This window comes from Amyelois transitella, chromosome 13, assembly GCF_032362555.1.
Source record: "Amyelois transitella isolate CPQ chromosome 13, ilAmyTran1.1, whole genome shotgun sequence".
Classification (NCBI taxonomy): domain Eukaryota; kingdom Metazoa; phylum Arthropoda; class Insecta; order Lepidoptera; family Pyralidae; genus Amyelois; species Amyelois transitella.
The window spans coordinates 5,219,407-5,242,852 of record NC_083516.1 but is presented as its reverse complement, the minus strand read 5'-3'; the positions used below and the strand labels follow the sequence as shown (position 1 = coordinate 5,242,852).

Genomic DNA, 23,446 nt, shown 5'->3' with positions numbered 1-23,446 from the left:
TGTCCTGGGTCTTGGATGTTTATCTATATAAGTATTATATTATAAAATATAGTATCGTTGAGTTAGTATCTCGTGACACAAGTTTCGAACTTACTTCGAGGCTAACTCAATCAGTGTAATTTGTCCCGTATATATTTATTTATTTATTTATTTATTTCTAAAACATAATAAAACTGCATTACATTAGGAAAAGGTATTTATTATTTGTTTTTTCTTGCAACACCAAATTCCTAAATCATTAAATCGGAGAGAAAGCGAACGATTCCTTCTAAATTAATTTACTTATATTATAACCTAAATGTATTCGTTACCCATAACATGAGAAAACCTATTTTGTGGCCAGCAAAATTTTACGTTATAATGTATAAATTACCCTTGTGTACGAAATTGAAGCGGCTAAAGCTTATACATTTTGTCAGAATAGACCACCAAAAGCGGCATTTGAAATGTGCCCAGATATCATCAGACGAGACCAAGTGTGCTGTAAGAGGTACAGGTTTGTCTCAAACAAATGCTTCGCTTTATGTTGTCTGCTACAAAATGAAACTTTACTAGATGTCTTGAAATTAAGTTGAATTTCTCAAGAAAATGGAAGTACAAAAATGTTTAATGAACACTGGCGAAACTACACAGCAAGTTATTATGATTTGATACGTATGTTGTTCATTTGTACAAAACGTTGTACTGTGGGTACATTCATTAAGTATATATCTAACACAAGTCATGAAATTACTTTGGGGCTTGCTCAATTTTTATTTTTTTAAAGTATACATTTATTTCAGTTTTTGAAATATAATGATACTGGAAGTAAGTTTAATGAAACTAAAGCTTCTCATATGTATGATATGGTTACTGTTCATTTACAATGAGAATAAAAAGTGAAATTAAATTTCTTGTATCTATACTCAAGAAACATAATTTAAGGCTTACGTTGCCGTTCAATCTACAACTAAATGATCGCAATCACCTCTAACGAAGAGTGACAGCGATCACTGAGAGATCAAAAATCAATGATATCTTTAATTGGTCGAAAGTGTTTTATTTAACTGCTGGTTATACAATAAGAAGTCATTAGTTCTAGGGAGCTATTTAATGGACCATAAAACAAAACCAATAAATTTAACTTAATCATGACGAATTATAGTGACACAGGGGTGTGTATATACATGTAACCAAATAACCGGGTGGTCTCATAAACTGCGGCTTTTACACTCAGATAATAGGAAGCTAAAAGGTTAGAATAAAAATTAAGATACTGATGGAATTCTTCAGATGGGCAAACTAAATAAAACCGTCGTAAAAAGTATCTTTTATCAAGCTCACCTTAATGTGGGCGACATAAAATTTGAAGATAAACTGTTCAGTCATATTTTAATGCTTTTTACTGTTTTACTATTTGTTCCTTGTTAAGTTGAATATAAAATACACTTTAATACCATTAAGTTAAGACGTATTTTAACAAATTATAGATAACGAAAAGTTAACTTGACCTTGCTTTGTCTGGCTTCGATCAAAATCTCACGGGTATAAGGTTGTTATATCAAAGTAGACAGCCATTCGGAAATTAGCATTTTATCAATTCCCGAGGCAAAAAGGTTCGATTAGCTGTCAGGGATGATTTTTTATAAATAACCGGTGACTCGGATAATTTTCTTAGAAATTGATAAGTAAATAAGTACGTTAGAAAAAATTACTGAAGGATATACTCCATACGTTCTGATATTTTACTTCACTTTTCGGTTTAATATTTAACACTAATCTGTGCATATTTCTTGTGCTTCTTGGCTATACCTCTCCAGGCTTTTTGAACAAATTTTCCAATTTCGAATATGTACAGACAAGGAAGTGGAAAGTTTAATAATTTGAAGAGAGGCTTATACGATACTTCTTGTGCAACTCCATAAATGGCTCGGATACAATCTGGAATTTAAACATGATAGTCCGATATGATAGTGGTAACTAGACTAACGAGTTTTTCTCATCTCATCTCTGCGTGTTACCGGTTGCACTCTCAACAGAAGTGTTTCGGGCTTTTCTCTCTCCACTTGGTCCGTTTTTCGGCGTTCTCGGATTTCAGTCCATTGACCCACATATCATCTTTTGCAACGTCCAGCCATAATATTTTCGTCCTGCCCCTTCTACCTCGGCTTGGCGGTAGCGGCATGGCCAGACATCTATTCCCCATGTAGTCTGCCGTTTTTCGCAAGATATAGTCGTACCAGCTTAGGCGACTTCCCTGCATTTTGTCTGCTATGTCGCGAACATGCACGCTTCCGTGGTTCCATGAGAGTCTTCCATAATACTCTACACATCCAGGGCAGCATGTTCATTAAACTACCTACTAGACTAACGAGTTTATAGTTTCAAAAATAATACATATTTACCTACAAATTAAATTCACCTAGATGGCCTCAATTCTGGTAAAACCCTTCGTTAATCTTATCACAGCTGGATCTAAGCCTGAATCCGTGTAAAATAATCGATTTCGGGAAGAGAAACCGCGGAGGACAAAGTGCGGTCACGAATTTACATATAAATTCGGGATTATTTTAATTTAAAACGCATTTGGAAAGTTTATTTGCATATATATGAGGGTCTACGGTTTCTTTGTCGTGCCCTAATAATATAACAGTTCAGTGAAGCATGAGTGATGCTTTGTGGTGACCGTTGGTCATTCAATTATGGTTTTACATAAATATAAATATATAAACATAAGTACATATATACGAGACATATTACATAGATTAAGTTAGCCTGGAAGTAAGTTCGAAACTTGTGTTACGAGATACTAACTATATACTAACGATACTATATTTTATAATAACTACTTATACAGATGACGACGACAACGTAGACGACGCTTTCTGCTTATAAATTTACTGTCTCCTTTTACTCGTATATTGCTGAAACTGACTGTAATCTTTAATTTAAAAAATAGCTATGCCTAACACATTTCACATTAAGCTCTATATCTATTCATGAAGTGAGCACTTATGAAATTAAGCCATTTGTCAAGTGTGTACTGCGCCTATATTTACTAAGGGTGCGGAGTCATTACCACCGCTCATTAAACTGATTTTCATAATGGAATTGAAGCGTTTATTGCACTTGCCACTGTGGCTTGTTTTTATTGGGGTGATATAGTATTTGCTTTAGATTGTCATCTTTATAGTTTAATTTAGTTAAGACTAATTGTGTCCTTTGTTGGTAGTGTCTTTTCATTATTAGATGAAGATATATTAGAAGAAGTTTTAGCCTCTTTGCTTCTATAGTTTTTAATTTTTATTAGAACATAAATGGCACTCCTGACTTTTGACTCATATGAATAAATCATCTTTATTTTTAGAAGAACCTTTGCACCGAAATATTTTGCAGATTAATTTTGTCAAAAGAGCTACTTATCGACATCAATTCAAGGGAACATCATTTATTACAAAATAGTTGCGATAATTTAATTTCTAAGAACTCAATATCTTCTAAATTAAAATCAATGTTACTGAGCACGTCGTATAAAATTTTAAACTTGAAAACATTTATGTCTCAGTAAAGGCGATTCTATTTTTCATGTCTCGAAAACACTTTAAATCTACGATTTCAAAGTGAATTAGTGTAAGTGGATCCCGGCTAAAACCGGATCTCCATTTATATAGAAGATTACTTAAAGTGCTTATTTATATAAGGAGTATTTGAGAATATAAGTAACATTGAAGCATGTGCAAAATAGTAAAGTGAAAAGACTTGGGCCAAAAAACTAAGGCACAAAATTCAATAAAGCTAGAAAGCTTCTTTGCTTATATACAAATAATATAAACCAAATATATTATGTACTTAAATATTATTTTTTTATGATACCTACTGATAAAAACCCATGTTTAACAGATGTTTCGATAGAGATGATGATGAATGTTAAGCATGTATTATCATTATTTACTATCGAAATGACTCTGGAAAACGCTCAAAACAATTCAATATTGCGTGGTATTTCAATTTGGGAAAAATTTTAACATATTATATATTTGTACACGTAAACTGTTCCATATTTTTGTTGTAAATATCTAGCTTTACTCAAAGTCCTCTTAATCTATACTAAAGTTTACTGTACCGTTTTCGATCATATATTTAAAGACGACCGGCCCTAAAGGTTAACTTCAAAGGACATTAATTAGCAGTTTAATCCTGCTGTAGTATTAAATCAGGCGTTTTGTGAAAGCGAGATGCTAGATTGTTTTGCTCGTTTTGTTGGTATCGCTCGTAAATACTTCAGCGTGCGAGCACATGCGCTTGAGACAAATAGTCTCATATAATGTATGTGTGCCGTCAAAATGCTTTGTTCTTATTTGCTCTAAAGGTTTGTCGCTTCTAATTAGGCAGCGTAAAATTGTTGAAATAGTTATGGGTAAAGACAATAATTATAATATCCTGAGACATTTGAAGTGATTTTTATTTTGCTCGCCAAAGTTGTTGTTCATTTACATTCCGTTAATTATTATCCTACATTAAGGTGTTATAAAAAATTTAATGATTTTATTGAGACATTGACAGATTCTCAGCTCAATGCTTAAATGAAAAATCCTTAGTTTATAAGGCTCTTTTTTGTATAACTTTTACTATCCGTGCGGGAAGAGTAGTTGGCATACTCTATGATTTTATTTCACTACCAGATTAAAGCATATTTTTTACACTGAAGCAAATTGAGAAAGTAGAACTAAAGGGAACAAACTCTGTCACTCGGCACACATCGGCTAGGTTTCCAACTTCCACCGACTGAAATAACAATACCGGCCATTACAAGAGTTTTAAGGGACGGAAACGACCGACCATACGTCAACTGAGGCCGCCTCTGACAAATAACAGCTGTTAAATCACGTATTAACTTTTTGTACAATATTAATATGCTTTAATCATGTAGAATTCTTAGGATGCCTTTGATCTGAGTGTGGTGTTAAGTGAAAGATATCAATTACGCCGTTTCTTTGACTTTTTCAAATTACATTTAATAGAACAACATCAAATGTTTCAGTAAAACGAAATGTTTTGACTACTTAAGAGGCTTTTTTATTTATCATCAATGACCAACAAAACTATATCCACAGGTACTTCGAATAGTTTTCAACATCGTGCAAACATTAAATCTAAAGCAATACTATTTCCTAAAATCAGTTCCTTTATCAAGATAAGATAACAAGTAATCGAGTATCGTTCTTCAATAATATTTTCATCCCCTTTTGGGATCGGTCGAGTTTATTACAATTTTATTAACCACAGCAAATGATAAAACAAAGTTGGCCAAGTCAATATTAAGGAGAGAAATTAATCTGAGGGCAAAAGAGGTGGCACTCGAAACTTATCTCTTAAACAAATTATCGAAAACATGGATAAGACATTTCCTGCAAAATCGACCTATTGTGATAAATTCTTGAATGAACGAATAAATGAATCAAGTGATAGTATAAAAAATAATTCACGATTATGTTTAAATGTTGTATTCATATTCGAAATCCAGAAACAATATTTATTATTTCATATAATCACGTCTATACCCCTTGTGAGGTAGACAGAGCCAGCATACAACATACAATATCGACAAAATGTTTATGAAAATCGTCACGAGCTATGGATATTTCTATAAATTTGATATTTTATGTCTGTGGGGAAGTGAGGCGGCGTGACCTCACAATCAAATGTCAAACAAAGTTTTATCAGAACGAAGTTGACAAATAAATCCGTCCCGCCGCAACTTTTCTCATAGTCTACGCAAGACGTGATTCGGCCACCGCAATTAATGTACAAGTTCAGAAAGCAATGTAAAATAAGGAGGATAAATGTGATGCTGAATAATAAAATGATGTAATTTCTATTTAATTAAGAAATTAATTAAATCATAAATGATTTATACTTTTTCATTGTAGTGTACTAATACTTAAAATGTGTTCTTTTTGCATTTTATTTTTGTATACAGATTTTTTTATCAACGTGAGTGTATCTAATATAGCATAGGTTTTTGTTTAATCTGTTAATGATTCTCATCGTACATGGCCAAACGGGACTCTTTACCAGAACCTTTTGACTCATATTCAAGACTCGCTGTTCTTAAAATAATTAAGTAGGTATATCACTAATCCATAAATATTTGTGAAGGCGCGTCTATACGATGAACAAGAAACTCGTTACCGCCGATCCCTGTAATAACAATATCTTATGTTAGGCTGGTATGCTTAACTGATTAATGTTACAGTTAATTATTGCTTCCGTCCGTAAGAATAGTTACAGCTGCGTCAAAGATGCCTCTAGAACAATAATTTATAACATTTTGAAATAACACAGCATTGGCAGCCATTAGAATAATGGAAGCTTCTTGATTTCGAAATTTAAATCAATCATTGCTTTCAAGTCCTTTGTTTATGAAATATAAACTAGAATCACAGAATTCACAGAGTTATGAATAATATAGTGTTGCGCAACTAAGTTCTCGCTGTTTTTCTTTAAAAGTTGAAATTTAGTCTACAAAAAAATATACATACAAACTATTCGAAATTTTTTCCATCGCTTGCCACGACTTTCTCCCATCTTTCTGGCAAAGCACGAATACCTTCACGATAAAATTGTTCGTCTTTTGATTCTATCCACGAATCAAGCCATTTTTTGATTTCGTCATGTGAGCGGAACTCCTGATTAGCGAGACCATGTGCCATCGATCGAAACAAGTAATAATCTGAAGGCGCGATATCTGGGGAATATGGCGGGTGGGGTAGGATGTCCCATATGAGCGTTTCCAAGTAGGTATTAACAGGTTTGGCATCATGAGGCCGAGCATTGACAAGGAGTAAAATAACTTTTTGTGCCTTTGCTGGTATTGTGGCCGTTTTTTGCGTAGTGTTTGACTCAATCGCATTAATTGAGTTCGATATCGTTCCCCGGTAATAGTTTCCCTTGGTTTCAACAATTCATAATAAATAACGCCTAACTGGTCCCACCAAATACCCAGCATAACCTTCGCGGTGTGTATATTCGGCTGAGCCGATGACGTGGACGCATGACCAGGCAGTCCCCACGACTTCCTTTTCTTTGGATTGCTGTAGTGAATCCACTTTTTATCGCCCGTCACGATTCGGTGAAGAAAACCTTTCCTTTTTTGCCTCTGGAGCAGTTGTTCGCAGGCGAAATAACGACGCTCGACGTCCCTTGGCTTCAAATCATAAGGAACCCATGTTCCTTGCTTTTGAATCATTCCCAACGTATGCAATCGCTTCGAAATGGCTTGGCGAGTTACTCTAAATGCTAAGGCAAGCTCTTGTTGCGTTTGACATGCATCCTCGTCGAGCAGTTTCGTCAATTCAGCGTCTTCAAAAGTTTTTGGCCTTCCTTCACGTGGACTGTCCTCAACATCAAAATCACCGTCTTTGAAGCGACGAAACCAATCACGGCACGTTGTGTCACTTATAACTCCGTACCCGTAAACTTGTTCATTCAAATAAAAGAATATGACGCCGCAATGGAATCACAATTTTGTTGAAGCCACTTGTTCACTGAATGTCTAAGCTACCGCCATGACACTTTGATGCCTAAAAATTGGCTTCACTTCACTTTTGGAGCCATCTATCGATAAACAGCGAGAACTTAGTTGCGCACCTAATATACTTTGTGGTAGAATAGATCCCATAATTGTATTGTTTTTTTTTTCATAATTGAATCAATTGATAAACAAAAGGGTGCTAAAGCTTGTTAAAGCAATATAGACTGATAGAGTAAACGTTTAATATAGTTCAATGCCCTGCCAGTATCCATCAAAAACACTAAATGATGTCGCGGCGGCTGATGATGTATGTAAATTGAAAAATAATTAATAGAGTCTGAGAGTAATCAACGACCCCTCTACTCGTATAATGAAAAATGCTATGATGTGGTTTCGGTTTTTTGGCAGTGTTAAAATTTGCTAATGGCTGATTGTAAAGATTTTTTAAAACTTGAATTGTTGTAAGAAATAGTAACTATACATTTTTATTTATAATTAAATTCATGTTATATAAACATTAATTTAAAACAATCAAAATATTAATAAAACTACGTATGACAAATTTGATAATCAATGAAAAAAATTCCTGGAAACACAATCAGACTTTTAAAATAAATAATAATACACACCCACAACCGGCCCTACAGAGAAGAAGCGCTACATTTAGCTGAGCTAGAAGTAAGATTAAAAAATAAATAAAACAGATAAAATTTTACTTGAAGCTGAAATTAAAAAGTCAAAACCTATTTCCAGCCAGCAATTCAAGGGATATTGACGTAAAATTTTTCACGAAGCGTGTATAACCCGGTCTGACGTGTGATTTAACCCTGCAGACGTCCCATAAAATCTGTTCAGCGAGATATTCCCGCGGGAGCGCCGAGATTGGGAACGAATTGGCACATCCCATACAGAATGTACAATACGGTTTGTATACGAACACTTTTTCTTGTATTCAGGGTTAGAGTGGATTGGATTATTGTTTCATTATTTTTATCTAGAGATATTGTACGAGTCCTGGGACTGACGGTAAAAAACATTTTCAAGTTTTAGTAGCCATAAGCTTTAGTTTTTTAAACAACATCTGAGAGAGTACAACGTAATTAACACAACATTTAACAAAAGGTCTCAAACTAATAGCTAAAAGGGAGTAGGTATCTGTAATCCATTTGACAAACTTTAGACGTTCTTAATTACACATACAGTACGTCTATATCCCTTGCGAGGGAGACAGTGCCAACAGTCTCAAAAAGACTGAAAGGCCATGTTCAGCTGTATGTTTTCATGATTCCGTAACTAATTTAGATATGTGAAAGAGCTAAATGTGTCTTCTTAATGCAATGTCTCCGAATTTTGACAGTAAAATAAGCGCTATGAAGAAGAGTATCCTAAACCAACAAACCTGCATGACGAGAGTTACAAATATGTGTGATGCGAAAGAAGTATGTAGGGATCGTGGCTAGTGGAAAAATGTAGCCTGTGCCTTTGGGGAATTGTAGTGTTTTATCTTAGTAGTAGCTTTTGCGCGTTGTTTCGCTTTTGTAGGAATTGCCAGAGAAAGAAGTATTCTATTTTTCTTTCAGGGCTAAATTTCATCAAAATCGATCATGTAGTTTTTAATGTTATTCATTGCAAACAAAAATACAATTATTTCCTCTTTTATAATTTAAGTCACCTCGGTGTAAGGAACAACGACTTTTTTCAATATCTTTTTTATTAAATAAGCTTAATTAAATGAATATTTTATGAACTTATATAACTTTGAAGATAACTATCATCGGCCACAAAAGTCAGTATGGAGTAAACTCAGTTATTAACCATGTAGATCACATGGTTAATAACTGAACGATATTTCATAGTCGGTTAACGATCTATTTTCATATTTTCATGATTTTCGCGGGCGTCCACCAGCGACTCCAAGGGACATCACATGTATTATTTATTTTTTATTCAATACCATTATTCAGATCGGGGACGTCATAGAAAAAGGTGAAGAGACTTATGAATGGAAAGAAAGGTTTGCAAGTATCATAGCAAATGGAATGTAGTCTCTGCCGACCCCTTCGGGTAGAGTCCACCTCTACCTTTGTGTTATATATCTTTATTTATTAAACGAATTTTAATTATGTTTATAAATATTAATTACCTTCATCGACTACGACAGTCAGTTTTAAACTGACCTCTGAACGATATTTCACAGTCGGTTAACGATCTATTTACATGATCGCGGGCGTCCACCGGCGTCTCAAAGGGACGTAAGCTCGGAAGTTGACAAATCGTCCGACGTTATTTTTGTACTAATTAGACGTAAAGCGTGGGCGTCACTCTTGAGATAAAGGTCTGTTCATACGAAACATTATGTGTTTGAATACACATTGGTTGTTTGTATAAAAATTAATAACAAAATTGAGTATTTATTTTTTATATTGGCATAAATATAAAAAAAAATCAATACTTAAATTTGAGTTGTGTATAATGTTTTTTTTTAAAGAACTAAAAAAAGTGGAGAAGTATGGTTATAATATTGCGAGTATACGACTTAGTACATAAGTAATGGAAAATAAACTTCGCAAATTGCGTCGTAATAATACCAGTAATATTTTGATAATTAACAGGGTTAAGATATTTGTAGTAGGTACATCAAGTAAGCTGTCTCTCAAGGAGATTGTCTGAGCGTTGGCTAAAACCTCTCAAGTCAGTCCAAATACAACCTGTCAGAATCGTCGACGATACCAAGATTACAAACAGTATTGAGCCTTTAAGTCTTAAGAGAAATTGTTTCCCTATTTTAGTTCTACCATTGGTGAAATAGAATCCGCCACATACAGGGAGGCGTCATTGCTCGCCACTGCGGGAGTCGCTGAAGTGGTGCGCCGGATCCGTCGATTGGGTCTGGAGGTGGCTCTCCACAAATCCGAGGCGCTGTGCTTCCATGGCCCTCGGAGGAAGCCGCCTGCAGACGCCAGTCTGACGGTTGGAGGTGTTTCAATTGTCATCAAGCAATCGATGCGCTACTTGGGCATCGTTCTTGATGGCAGATGGAACTTCGGCGCCCACTTCGCGGAATTAGCGCCGCGCGTGACGACGGCGGCCGGAGCGCTGACTCGGCTCATGCCGAATCTGGGAGGTCCAGAAGCGTCCTGCAGACGCTTGTACATGGGGGTCGTGCGATCGATAGCCCTTTACGGGGCCCCCGTATGGGCGGATGCGCTCTCTCGCCAAAACCTCGCCTCCCTGCGGAGGCCACAGAGGCTGATGGCGACGAGAGCCGCAAGGGGATATCGCACGATCTCCTTCGAGGCAGCGTCTGTGCTGGCCGGTTCCATTCCCTGGGACCTAGAGGCGAAAACCCTCGCGTCGCTGTTCTTCTGGCGCGAGGAGGCCGTGGCTCAGGGTCACCGGTTGGCACCGAGGGAGATCGCAGGACGCCGCAATGAGCTGTGTCAGCGCTCCATAGAAGAGTGGTCCCAAAGGCTGGAGCAGCCGACTGCTGGGCGTAGAACCGTCGAGGCGGTCCGTCCGGTATTGGGACAGTGGTTGGCGAGGCAGCACGGTAGCCTGACTTACCGTCTGACCCAGATGCTCTCCGGACATGGTTGTTTCGGAGGGTATCTGTGTCTGATCGGTCGGGAGCCGTCTGCTATCTGCCACCACTGTGACGGATGTGCTGACGAGGACGCCCAGCACACCTTGGAGGTTTGCCCAGCCTGGGACCAAGACCGCGCGGAGCTTCGCGCGGTCGTGGGGGACGACCTTTCTTTGCCGGCTGTCGTGAGACAGATGGTCGACAGCGAGAGGTCGTGGACAGCAGTGCAGACCTTTGCGGAGAGCGTCATGCTCCGCAAAGAGGCGGCGGAAAGGGTGAGAGAGGACACGTCCGACGTCCCCATACGCCGCCGGCGCACTGGGCGCAGGAGGCGGGCATACGCCCTGCACCTGCTGCCCCCACAATAAGGGCCGGTCGGGCGGCGGAAACGGGATTCCGCTGCCTGGCGAAACGGCCCTGGGTCGAAGGCGCGCTTGTGCCAGGCGCGCCCTCCCCTAGCGGGTAGAATTGAAGGCCGACGGGTCACCCCGCTGGCCGCTCCGTGGAGAGCGGCCGAGCCGAGGCCGCCGTGGAAGCGGCCGCCGCGTCAGGAACATGAGCGAGGGCAGCTCACACTCCTGGCAACAAGCGGTAGGCGATGGCACCGTGTGGTTTTAGTGGGTTCAAGCCCCACATAACCCGTCCGGCTTCCCGTAGCCGGCCGGGTAGACGAAGGTCTTTCCACAAGTAAAAAAAAAAAAAAAAAAGGTTCTATTATGCCTATTTTCATTATGGTAAATATCCATTATGCTTTTTTACAGTTATGGTTAATTGGTTTGTGCGAAATCATGTTTATGCTTATTGTATTTATGCTAAAAAGTGTATGCTAAAACGTGTTGTGCTTATTAGTATTATGGGAATTTGTAATTAGTTGTAATTTCATTATGCTAACTTATTTTATGCTTAAAATTTTTATGCGTTCTGGTAGTGAACCGAAAAGAAGACGTTTTGTAGGTACCTGAAAAAAAAACAAATGATTTTGAGAAAAAGAACAGAAACAGAATTACATCAAGTACCGAACGAGTTATCGTATGAGTACTTATTACAGTAAACCGCAGTTCGCAACATTAAATATTATTTATAACATGTCAAATATTTTAAAAAATTGCATGATATTAATGATGATTTCATTGATGGTGGACGAAGCAAAAACTTAATTTAAGTAAAGCTAATTACATTAATGTTTTAATACAATTACTATGATCGCATTACATTCACTATACTTTATCCGCCCGACGTTATACAATTTATTCTTTGTCACACGACAAATGGATATCTAAGCCACGATCATTGGATCGGACAACAGATAACTCTATTAATTTGGGCTGTAACAGATAAGGCTGATATCGGCTAGCCATTTCGAAAGATTTTCTATAGAAACGTTCTTACTGTATAGGGATTATACGGATAAGATAAGACTGTAATGGAATGATATCTTAACAAATGTATTAGCGTCTGTAAAAGTGATGAATTTCTTTTTAAGCTTTCTTGGCCGAAATGCAGCACGATTATTGCTATTAGACTTTATCTATACTCCCGCTTGGTTAATAAAGTAATCCTTTTCTTGGAAATTGCTGGGAAGTACTACTCTAAAGAGTTGCCTATTTAATTTCTAGACATTCCTTAATATAAAAAACCGGGTTAATACTTTAGCAGTCCACAGAAGTATTAAGAAATACACATATTGACATATAACGCTACTTAATAAAAACAAATTTTCAAACAGTTCAAGTGTCGCGACGCTAGTTTGACATTATTTACCAATCAAAAAGATTTCAATTCAAAATTGTACCCAAAATATTTGCGCCCAGGGTAGGTAAATTTTATTTACGTTCATAAGGCGACGAAATTAGGGTAAATTTTTATAAGCACTCGAATTTCGATGATTAAAAATGTAACAACCGAAATTCAATTGAATGCATACAAAAGGTTATATCGAAATCGCTTCGTATTAAATGCGCCGCTGTTATTATGAACATAATATTTAAATGAAAGGTATTATTATATCATTTTCATCGCGTTTCGCATTCCATTCAAACCATTGTTTGATGAATGAAATGTTATCTGAATTAAATATTATCATCGGGCGGAACTGGATTATGCACTGCATATTGGCAATATTAATATCAAATCATCTAACAAACACAGTTTACATAAATTTGGGTGCTAACCGGTGCACTTAGGGTGAGGAAAAACATCATAAGGACACCTGCACATTCAGGCAACTGTGTTAACCATGATTCAATACGGGTTAGGTTCTCCGCCGTTAGGCTCTCCGGCTTGGGACGAACGCCAGGAGGCAGATGAAGAAAACGTGAGAAAATTGGGCGTCGAATTATGAAAGACAGCTTTAAATAATTATGTTGTGATGTGTAAAATATCGTTTTGCATTCACTGTATACTTATAATAATTTATATATACGTATTTACTAGAAAAATAATTTTACCTTAATAATGTTTGTCGAAGTCCTTATTTCTGAAATCTTTACAGTTCTTTTCAAATACAAACTTTTACCACAACAAGTTATTCGGTTTCCCATGTTAAGGAGTTTCGGCTTGTTACCTCCAAAATTTGGCTTCATAATTTATAATTTCTACAAGTTTGGAGTTTGTACCGTACGTACAATACACACAAGTTACTTACAAAGGGTAATTTTCGTTATTATGTAGGATTATGTTATGATACATGTCTGGTATATTTGGTATTGCTTGTTAATTTTTTTTAATAATTATTTTTTCTAAGAACAATGATTTTTTTTTGAATTCTGTTTCATAAACAAATGAAAATAAAAAAATAAATATTGGTTATAAAAAAAATGCCTGACAGCTTCATGTTTCATTCTATCACAAATTACGGTTGATATTTTTCATCCTCAAAATAATATGACGCTCAAATTGCTGAAACACAATTATTCCCGTAATTAAGAAACAAAAGCTAAACGTTCATTTAAGCCGTGAAATATTACCGGGCTTACCAATTACGCTGCGGTAAAAAGACTCACCGTACCGAGCAAGAAATGTCCGGTTGTCCGGCAAAGGCTAATTAACCGAGTATATGTTCGGTAAGTATTAGCTGCTCAATTAGAATCACATTACGAGAACAATTTACCGCTAACCGGCCAGGGCGCCCGATGCGCTCGGAATAACAAAATGGCCGGCTTTTATAAACCTTCGCTTAGAGAAGTATTAGAAATGACAGCAACATAAAACACTATTTGCCTTTTGGATATTACAGAAGCTAAATATAGATTTCATAAATCATTTATTTTCCCCATTTTATTCAATTTTATCTGTTATATGTAAATCCAATATTATGCAAAAATTGAGAATACTATATAATGATTTAAAATTAAGGTGTAATCAAGTACTTATATAATAAAACACATCGCCACCTAACTATGTGTTCATGCCACTTAAAAGAATCACAATAACCATCGTACTACAAAGAAAGCTATGCTCTTGGCAGAATTCCTAACCAACTCGGATACATCTGTCAAAATACAACGTTTAACGTCACTCATGCCAAGGCGTCTAGCAAAACATTACGTCCTGGAATCTAGCCAAGCATTCATTCTTGAGTAATGAAACGGATCTGAATTAAAATTGCTAGTGTATATTATTTGCATTAATGTGAAAACTGTAGTTACATTTTCTCATTAATCTTAAGGATACAGAAAATCTTGTTATGAATTGATCACGACTATTTTATTTAAAGACACAAACGAAGCCAATTAGAAAATTAAATAAAAACAAATAATCGTCAAGCGAAAATGCAAATTACTCGAACTGGAAGTTCGCTTGATTTATAACTCTATGGCCCAATCAGTGGAACTTATTGGTGAACACCGCATCCCGAAAATCGTGATCGGACCACCCACCGGTGCTGTGAGAAGGTAAATAAAATAAAACAACGATAAATAACAGTGCTCGCGCATAATTGATCACAAATTAAAAACCCGTGCCGCGTCCGAAATGTTAAATGCGTACGTCGCCTAAAGCGAAATTAGTATAAACGTCGACACAACCCGACTCACACATGCGAACCGCAGGGCTGCCCCAAGAGATTGAATTTTCGGTCTAACAGTTTTGATTTCCTTGACATTATTTAGTTCGAATTTGGGTTACGACTACCTGAATTGTTTGAATCCATAAATTTTGTGACGTTATCTAAAGAGTTACATTTATTTAAAAGGTAAATTTGAATGGTAATATGGTCCTAAGACCAAAATTGGAACTTTCGTTAAAAAAAGTGTTTTTCACCCTTATCTTCAAATTGGTAGACTTCAAGGATATCTTAATAATACCTAAAATAAATCTTAAAATAAAATATTTCTTTTGACGTTGAAGGTTTTGAAGCTGAAGACAGCCCTTTGTGAAGTTATATATACTCAGATTTATTGATTTATAAAACTATACATAACAAACCATTTAATTTCATTAAATGCTTACCTCTAGTCTTAATGTACATGTGCATGTATGTAACAGTACTTATTATTATAAATACGAAAGTTTGTGACTAGGCATTTAAGATTGTTTTACACTTTACTTATTCATAAAAAAAATTACTTATTTGATCAAAATAAAACAGGAGCATACGAGCGAACAACGGACGGACGCCAGTAGGTACGCAATAAACAATTTTGAGGCAAATATGTTACCTAAAATAAACGGCCCATGTTCAAGAGTTTTATTATTAACATACTTGCACTATTGTTTTGGTGGTTTAAGGCTATAAATCTTGAGTTTTCGCCGAGTTTCAAACAATGATACATATGTCTGGCTGGAATGGTAATAAAAGTGTCTTCATATAACAAACTCAGATAGTCTTGTTTCAAATATTTTTGTAACAAAGACAAACTTCTTTACGGATATCTTCTGTATGGAAATGTTTAAATAAAAGATGTAGTTAATGTTGGTATTAAAGTTAAAATCTAAGTGAAATATGCAGAAAATGAATCCAGAAATTTGAAATTCATGAACTAAAGAAATTAATAAAATAACAAAAAACAAGGTAAATAGGGGGTTTGTGCAGTTATGTCGATATGTGTGAGTGGCATTAAAATAAGTAAATATTACTAACAATACGAGTGGCAAAAATGAAAACAAAAATGTGTTAGCATAAACATGCATATCGCATTATATTTAATTAAAGCCTAATTAAACATGTAAATAATCATTGTTTAAAAGTCTATGATGTTTCACAAACACCTTATTCCCGTTCATTATGCAAGGCAGTTTTTAGTTTCATTTTAATTAATTTATTTTCGTAATTTATTGTAATAAAATAAACTTGTTTTAAACAATATACATATTCAAAATCAAAACAGTTGTGAAACGATGACACTCTGTCAGGCGCCATCTTGTTGTTTACGTCACACTATTTAAAGCCAAGAGCGCACCGACCGAGTGTCATTTGTTTCGGAGTTGTCAGACTGTGCGCATCGGAGCCGCAATACTTGGTGAGTCGTTTTATTTTGATCACGTTATTTTAATCGCTGTAATAATAATATTATATTTTGCTGTTGCTATAATTTTATGGAATTATAATATAAATAATATAATATAATATCTGTAAAATTTGAATTAAGCTTGTGCTTAGATTTGTTTAATTAAATAAATCAGTTTAATAAATCAGATAATGAAATATAGCTGTTTTTCTTTTGCTTAAACACTAATCACTTTTAGCAAGCTATCTGACATATCAGAAGTGGGATGAGAGGACGATATTTTTTTTTTTTTTTTGTCTCTGTGTAACTTTTTGCATTTATGACAGCTCGATAACAGAAAGAGCAGAGTATTTGTTTCATTTTGGTTGATTTCATCAATTTCAGAAATATAATTTTGAAATGCTAAATCTTAACTGATAAGTAAACTATTAATATAAATAAGAATCACTAAGATATTTTAGAACAGATGCTTTGCCTGAATTGTTTTATATTCTCAGATTAACAATGGATAGTTCCAAATCCCCTATACTGCCATGTGGTTCTCAAGCAGCGGGCAATAGCCCCCACTCCTTATTGAATGTGCGATCTCCGCAACGAGACCATGAGCTACGGTCGCCACAGCGGCCCCAAAACAACGAACAGCAGGTCCGGTCCCGCGAGCAACGGTCTCAAAGGGACGAAAAGGGGACTTGCGGCCGTGATCAGCGGTCCCAAGTCTACAGGCAGCTGTTTCAAGACCATGAGCAGCGTAGACACCGGTCTAGAAGCCACCACGCGCGGTCTCGAAGAAGGCACACGCCGTCTCGAAACCAGCGCACGCCTTCTCGAAGCCGCCACACGAGATCACGAAGCCGACACACCCGGAGAAGAAGCCACCGCACGCGGTCTCGAAGCCATCGCACGCGGTCTCGTAGCCGCCACATGCAGCCTCGAAGCCCCCACACGCGGTCATCACAGCGGTCACAAGGTCGGGCGCAACGATCGCCACGGCGGTCCCGTAGCCGGTTGTGGCTAGCCCTACAGCGGTCTGAAAGCCCTGAGCTGCGGTCGTCACAGCAGCCTTTCAGCCGCGAAACGCGTATACCGCAACAGGGCCAGAGGCCTCCCAATCGCGATTGCAGCGATGTTGAGCAGGTGAGTGCTATCTTACCAAAACCTACTGTAACTGCAGATAGTAATACCTTTAATTTGTTAGTAGAAGCACTAAAGTCAATAACTCCCAATCCTGATAAAATAAGTTCCTTGAACAATACAGTACCCGAGTTCGATCCTGGGGGAAAAGGGCAAACAATGGCCATGTGGCTTCATAAAGTTAATGAATGCGCAATTATATACGGATGGTCTGATAGGCAAATAATACATTATGCTCTCCCTAAACTAAAAGGTGTTGCTAAAATATGGTATGAAGGCCTACCTTCCGTCCTTTTTACCTGGAAAGAGTGGCAGTCTAAGTTACTTACGGCATTTCCATCTGACGAAAATTATGGTCAAATGTTGAGCGACATGCTTGCTAGGCGCGCTAAATTTGGAGATCCGTTAGACGAATATTTTTATGATAAGATTGCCTTAATCAATAGGTGTTCTATAACCGGCAAAAGAGCTGTAGAATGTGTTCTACATGGTATCGATGATCGTGCCATTAGACTAAGTGCTGAAGCAGCACAGTTTGATGACTTAGATAAGCTTCTTACTTATTTAAGAAATTCCCGTAACATTAAACTTAATAGTGATAGCGGTTTTAATAATAAACCGCATCTACAAAAACTTGATAACTCTCAGCCAAATAACCAAACTCAATCAACTTCGTACAAGAGAAAAATTATTCGTTGCGCTAACTGTAAGACGGAAGGTCACATAGTAAGCCAATGTAGTTTACCCATTAGAAAATGTACAAAATGCTTACGAATAGGACATGAAACTGATAAATGCTATCTTAATATATCTAGTACTGAGAAATCCGTAAATAGAGTTAGTTTTGATGAAGTTTCAAGTAAAAAGTTTCAAAAACAAGCTTTAGTCAACAATGTTCCGATAGAAGCGTTCATAGACCTTGGCAGTGATTGTTCCATGTTAAAAGCGTCGTATTTAGCAAAATTAAATATTGAAACGATTGATTTTGATAACTTGCCAGTTTTGAAAGGGTTTGGTAATTCCATTGTGCAAGTCTTAGGAAGAATCACTGCATTTGTCCAAATTGACGGTGTTGGGGCAGATACGGAGCTGCTTTTGGTCCCGGATAATGTTATGCAAGTACCATTGATGATTGGTCAAACGTTCACCGAACAATCACATATTCTTATATATAAAACAAGCGACCGCTTTGATATATTTCAAAATTTTTCCTATTTTGAAAACCCAGATAAGATTAATTTACATTGTTTCGAATCTTTTACAATATCTGGCCCAACTATAGTAAAAGTATATACTAGACCAACATTTACTGGGGTGTTGTTTATTGAAGGTGGTATTAGATATAAAAGTAATGTATGTTATTGTATTCTGAACGGTATTTATCGATTCAATGACGCTGGTGAAGGTGAGATTATCATCAATGGTATAAGTACAGGAACATTACATTTTGATAAAGATCATCTAGTCGCTCGTGGGAAAATAGCTCTTGAAGAGGTAAAGAGGAACGTACTCCGTGTATCAACCCAAAACCGTCTACAGCAAACTAGCTTAATAACGAAATCAGATTTAAATTTAGATGATAATTTAAATGAGTCTACAATTAACAACCTTCTAGGACTACTAAACAGATTCCGTAATTGTTTTGCTTTCTCTTTGTCGGAATTGGGTAATTGTCAAGTATCGAATATGACTATTTCCCTACAAGATAATGACCCAGTCGTATATAGACCATACCGTCTAGCTGTGAAAGAAAAAGAAGTTGTAAGGGAAATGATTCATGAGTTATTAGAAAATAATATAATAAGACCCTCTACTTCCTCGTACTCTAGCCCGATTGTTCTAGTTAAAAAAAAAACTGGAGATTATAGGTTATGCGTTGACTACCGCGCACTGAATAAAAAGACTATAAAGGAGAACTATCCGATGCCCTTGATTGATGACCAGCTAGATGTACTTTCAGGAAACACCTTTTTCACAACTCTTGATTTGGCTTCTGGCTATTATCAAATTTCAGTTTCTGAAAATGATAAATACAAAACTGCTTTCGTCACGCCAGAAGGGCATTTTGAATTTAATAGGATGCCCTTCGGTTTGGCAAATGCCCCAGCCACTTTCCAAAGAATAATGCATCAGGTCCTCGGTAGCCTACGCTATAAGGAAGCTTTGGCATACCTAGACGATATTATTATACCATCAACTAGTATTTCAGAAGGATTAGATCGTTTAGAATTAGTATTGCAAGTTTTAGCTGATGCTGGTCTTACGTTAAAATTAAAGAAATGTAATTTCTTTGCACATTCTGTGGATTATTTAGGTTTTGAAATTTCGGCTGATGGTATAAAGCCAGGAGCAAAGAAAATTTACGCAGTAGAAAATTTCCCCACACCTAAAAACCAACACAATGTCAGACAGTTCCTTGGGTTGGCTAGTTTTTTCAGACGATTCGTACAAGGCTTCTCTATACTTGCTAAACCACTAACTCAACTCCTCAGAAAGGATGCACCATGGGTATGGAATGAGGAGCAGCAAAAATCATTTCAAACTTTGAAAGACAAATTAGTACAGAAACCTATTTTAGCATTGTATAACGTAAATGCAGCTACTGAACTCCATACCGATGCGTGCAAGATAGGTATTGCTGGGATTCTGCTTCAAAAAGATGAACATTCCAAATTAAGACCGATAGCCTACTTTAGTCGACAAACTACACCCGAGGAACAAAACTACACTTCCTATGACTTGGAAACTCTCGCGGTTGTAGCATCCTTTCAAAAATTCAGAGTTTATCTTGTAGGGATTACATTTAAAGTTGTTACCGATTGTAACTCTTTAAGAGCTACATTTTCGAAACGAGACATATTACCACGTGTAGCCCGATGGTGGACTTTCATGCAAGATTTTGACTTTAGCATAGAATATAGAGCAGGAGTTTCCATGAGTCACGTAGATGCTCTGAGCCGCAACCCACCAAAAGAAAATAAAACTATTGAACATTCCATATATCATGTGTCTGAATCTGATTGGATAACGACAGTTCAAAACGCGGATTCGGAAATTCAACGAATCATTGGTGTTTTGAATGATCCAAATTTAGAGGATATTACGGATATTAAAAATTATTATAAGTTAAAAAACGGTAAGCTTTTTAGAATCACTCCCGATGGTGATAGGTGGGTTGTGCCTAAGGGTGTTCGGTGGCAAGTGGTGAAACAAAATCACGACGACATAGGCCATTTCGCCTTAGATAAAACCCTCGAGAAAGTTAAGCTCCATTTTTGGTTCCCGAAAATGAGGCGATTCATTAAAAAGTATGTTACGTCTTGTTTAGAGTGCGCATATTCAAAAGCCGTTGCTGGAAAAAAACCCGGATTCCTAAACCCAATCGAAAAAGTCAGCAAACCTTTTGATACTGTGCATCTAGACCACGTGGGCCCCTTTGTCAAGGGCACAAAGGGTAATATTTATATATTAGTAATAATTGATGCATTTACGCGGTTTATTTACTTGAGAGCAGTTCGGAATACTAAAACTAGTTCAACTATAAAGATATTGCGAGAATATTTAGGCATTTTTGGTGTACCACGTAGAATAATTTCGGATCGGGGAACTTCGTTTACGAGCGACTCATTTAAAGCTTTCATAATAGAAAAAGGAATCAATCATGTTCTCAATGCTGTAGCAACCCCTAGGGCAAACGGTCAGGTTGAACGTTACAATAAAGTTATTGTAGACTCATTAACGGCAAAATGCGTAGGGACATCCGAAAGTAAATGGGAAGACTACTTGCCGGAAGTTCAATGGGGTATAAATAATACCCTTAATAAAGGTATTAATAGAACTCCGCCAGAAGCACTTTTCGGTGTTAGACCAAAAGGTCCAAGTGACAATAAATTACTAACTGCTATAGATGATGGCATTACAATTAATGAAGAATTGGACTTAAGTAGTATTAGGAATGAAATAAGTGCCTTTGTAAAAAAGTCACAACAGCAACAAAAGGAGAGGTATGATAAAACTAGGTGTGAGCCTATTCAATTTAAAGAAGGTGACTTAGTTAGAGTAGAACGGCAGGTCCCAGCGACGGGCAACAGTAAAAAACTAGTTCCAAAATTTCAAGGCCCTTATAAAATTACTAAAGCTTATGATCATGATAGGTATCAAATAGAAGACACTCCTTTGACTAGAAAAGGTAACAAAAAATATTCCACGGTTGTCGCGATTGACAAATTAAAGCCATGGTTAAATTTTTCAAGACCCAATGATAACATCCTGAGTGAGGAGGAATCTGATTAATTTGCATGTTGTTTTAATTATTATTATTTTCTTTTTCTCAATAACGCAGAACAATGGGGTCTGCAGTCAGGAATCTGATTAATTTGCATGTTGTTTTAATTTTTTTTTTAACGCAGAACAATGGGGCCTGCAATCAGGACAATGGGGCCTGAAATATTATAAAACAGGACAATGGGGCCTGAAATATATTTAAACAGGACAATGAGGCCTGTCATATTGTAAACAGGACAATGAGGCCTGTCATATTGTAAACAGGACAATGAGGCCTGTCATATTGTAAACAGGACAATGAGGCCTGTAATATTGTTAACAGGACAATGAGGCCTGTCATATTGTAAACAGGACAATGAGGCCTGTAATATTGTAAACAGGACAATGAGGCCTGTCATATTGTAAACAGGACAATGAGGCCTGTCATATTGTAAACAGGACAATGAGGCCTGTAATATTGTAAACAGGACAATGAGGCCTGTCATATTGTAAACAGGACAATGAGGCCTGTCATATTGTAAACAGGACAATGAGGCCTGTATTTTGTACTAATATTATTAATTTAAATCTAGAAATAAATTAGGCTTAAGTGTAAGGACACACTTACATTAGGATGGCCGAATCTGTTAGCATAAACATGCATATCGCATTATATTTAATTAAAGCCTAATTAAACATGTAAATAATCATTGTTTAAAAGTCTATGATGTTTCACAAACACCTTATTCCCGTTCATTATGCAAGGCAGTTTTTAGTTTCATTTTAATTAATTTATTTTCGTAATTTATTGTAATAAAATAAACTTGTTTTAAACAATATACATATTCAAAATCAAAACAGTTGTGAAACGATGACACTCTGTCAGGCGCCATCTTGTTGTTTACGTCACACTATTTAAAGCCAAGAGCGCACCGACCGAGTGTCATTTGTTTCGGAGTTGTCAGACTGTGCGCATCGGAGCCGCAATACTTGGTGAGTCGTTTTATTTTGATCACGTTATTTTAATCGCTGTAATAATAATATTATATTTTGCTGTTGCTATAATTTTATGGAATTATAATATAAATAATATAATATAATATCTGTAAAATTTGAATTAAGCTTGTGCTTAGATTTGTTTAATTAAATAAATCAGTTTAATAAATCAGATAATGAAATATAGCTGTTTTTCTTTTGCTTAAACACTAATCACTTTTAGCAAGCTATCTGACAAATGTTTGTGATATTTACATTTTCTCAAGTAAATTAACATTCTAACAAATTTTATTGCTCAAATTTCTACGAAAATGTGCTTGGTGTAATAATTCTCGGACGAAACGGATTTTTAGAACGATAACATTGCACTTGAAACGGCTTAGTGGTTTCTCCGGAATCCAGTAATGCCTACGACACACTCTCACTGAGAATGGTCAGCTTCGCATATAAATTGTAGGTACAGACTGCACTAAAACATACACTACTAGTAATAGATTTAGTTGTAGGTAACTA

At 36.4% G+C, this 23,446-nt stretch overlaps 2 protein-coding genes across 4 annotated transcripts in view; one reads left to right on the top strand and one right to left on the bottom strand.

Moving 5' to 3' along the window:
* The window catches only part of LOC106139895 (uncharacterized), a 112,878-nt gene that overhangs the window by 50,073 nt on the left and 39,359 nt on the right, over positions 1-23,446 (bottom strand). The gene's annotated exons all lie outside the window — the stretch shown is intronic.
* LOC132902422 (uncharacterized) lies at positions 8,851-11,464 on the top strand. Its single transcript, XM_060947401.1, has 3 exons — positions 8,851-8,952; positions 9,478-9,527; positions 10,303-11,464. Exons 1-3 carry the CDS (start codon positions 8,851-8,853, stop codon positions 11,462-11,464), a joined length of 1,314 nt encoding a protein of 437 aa, XP_060803384.1.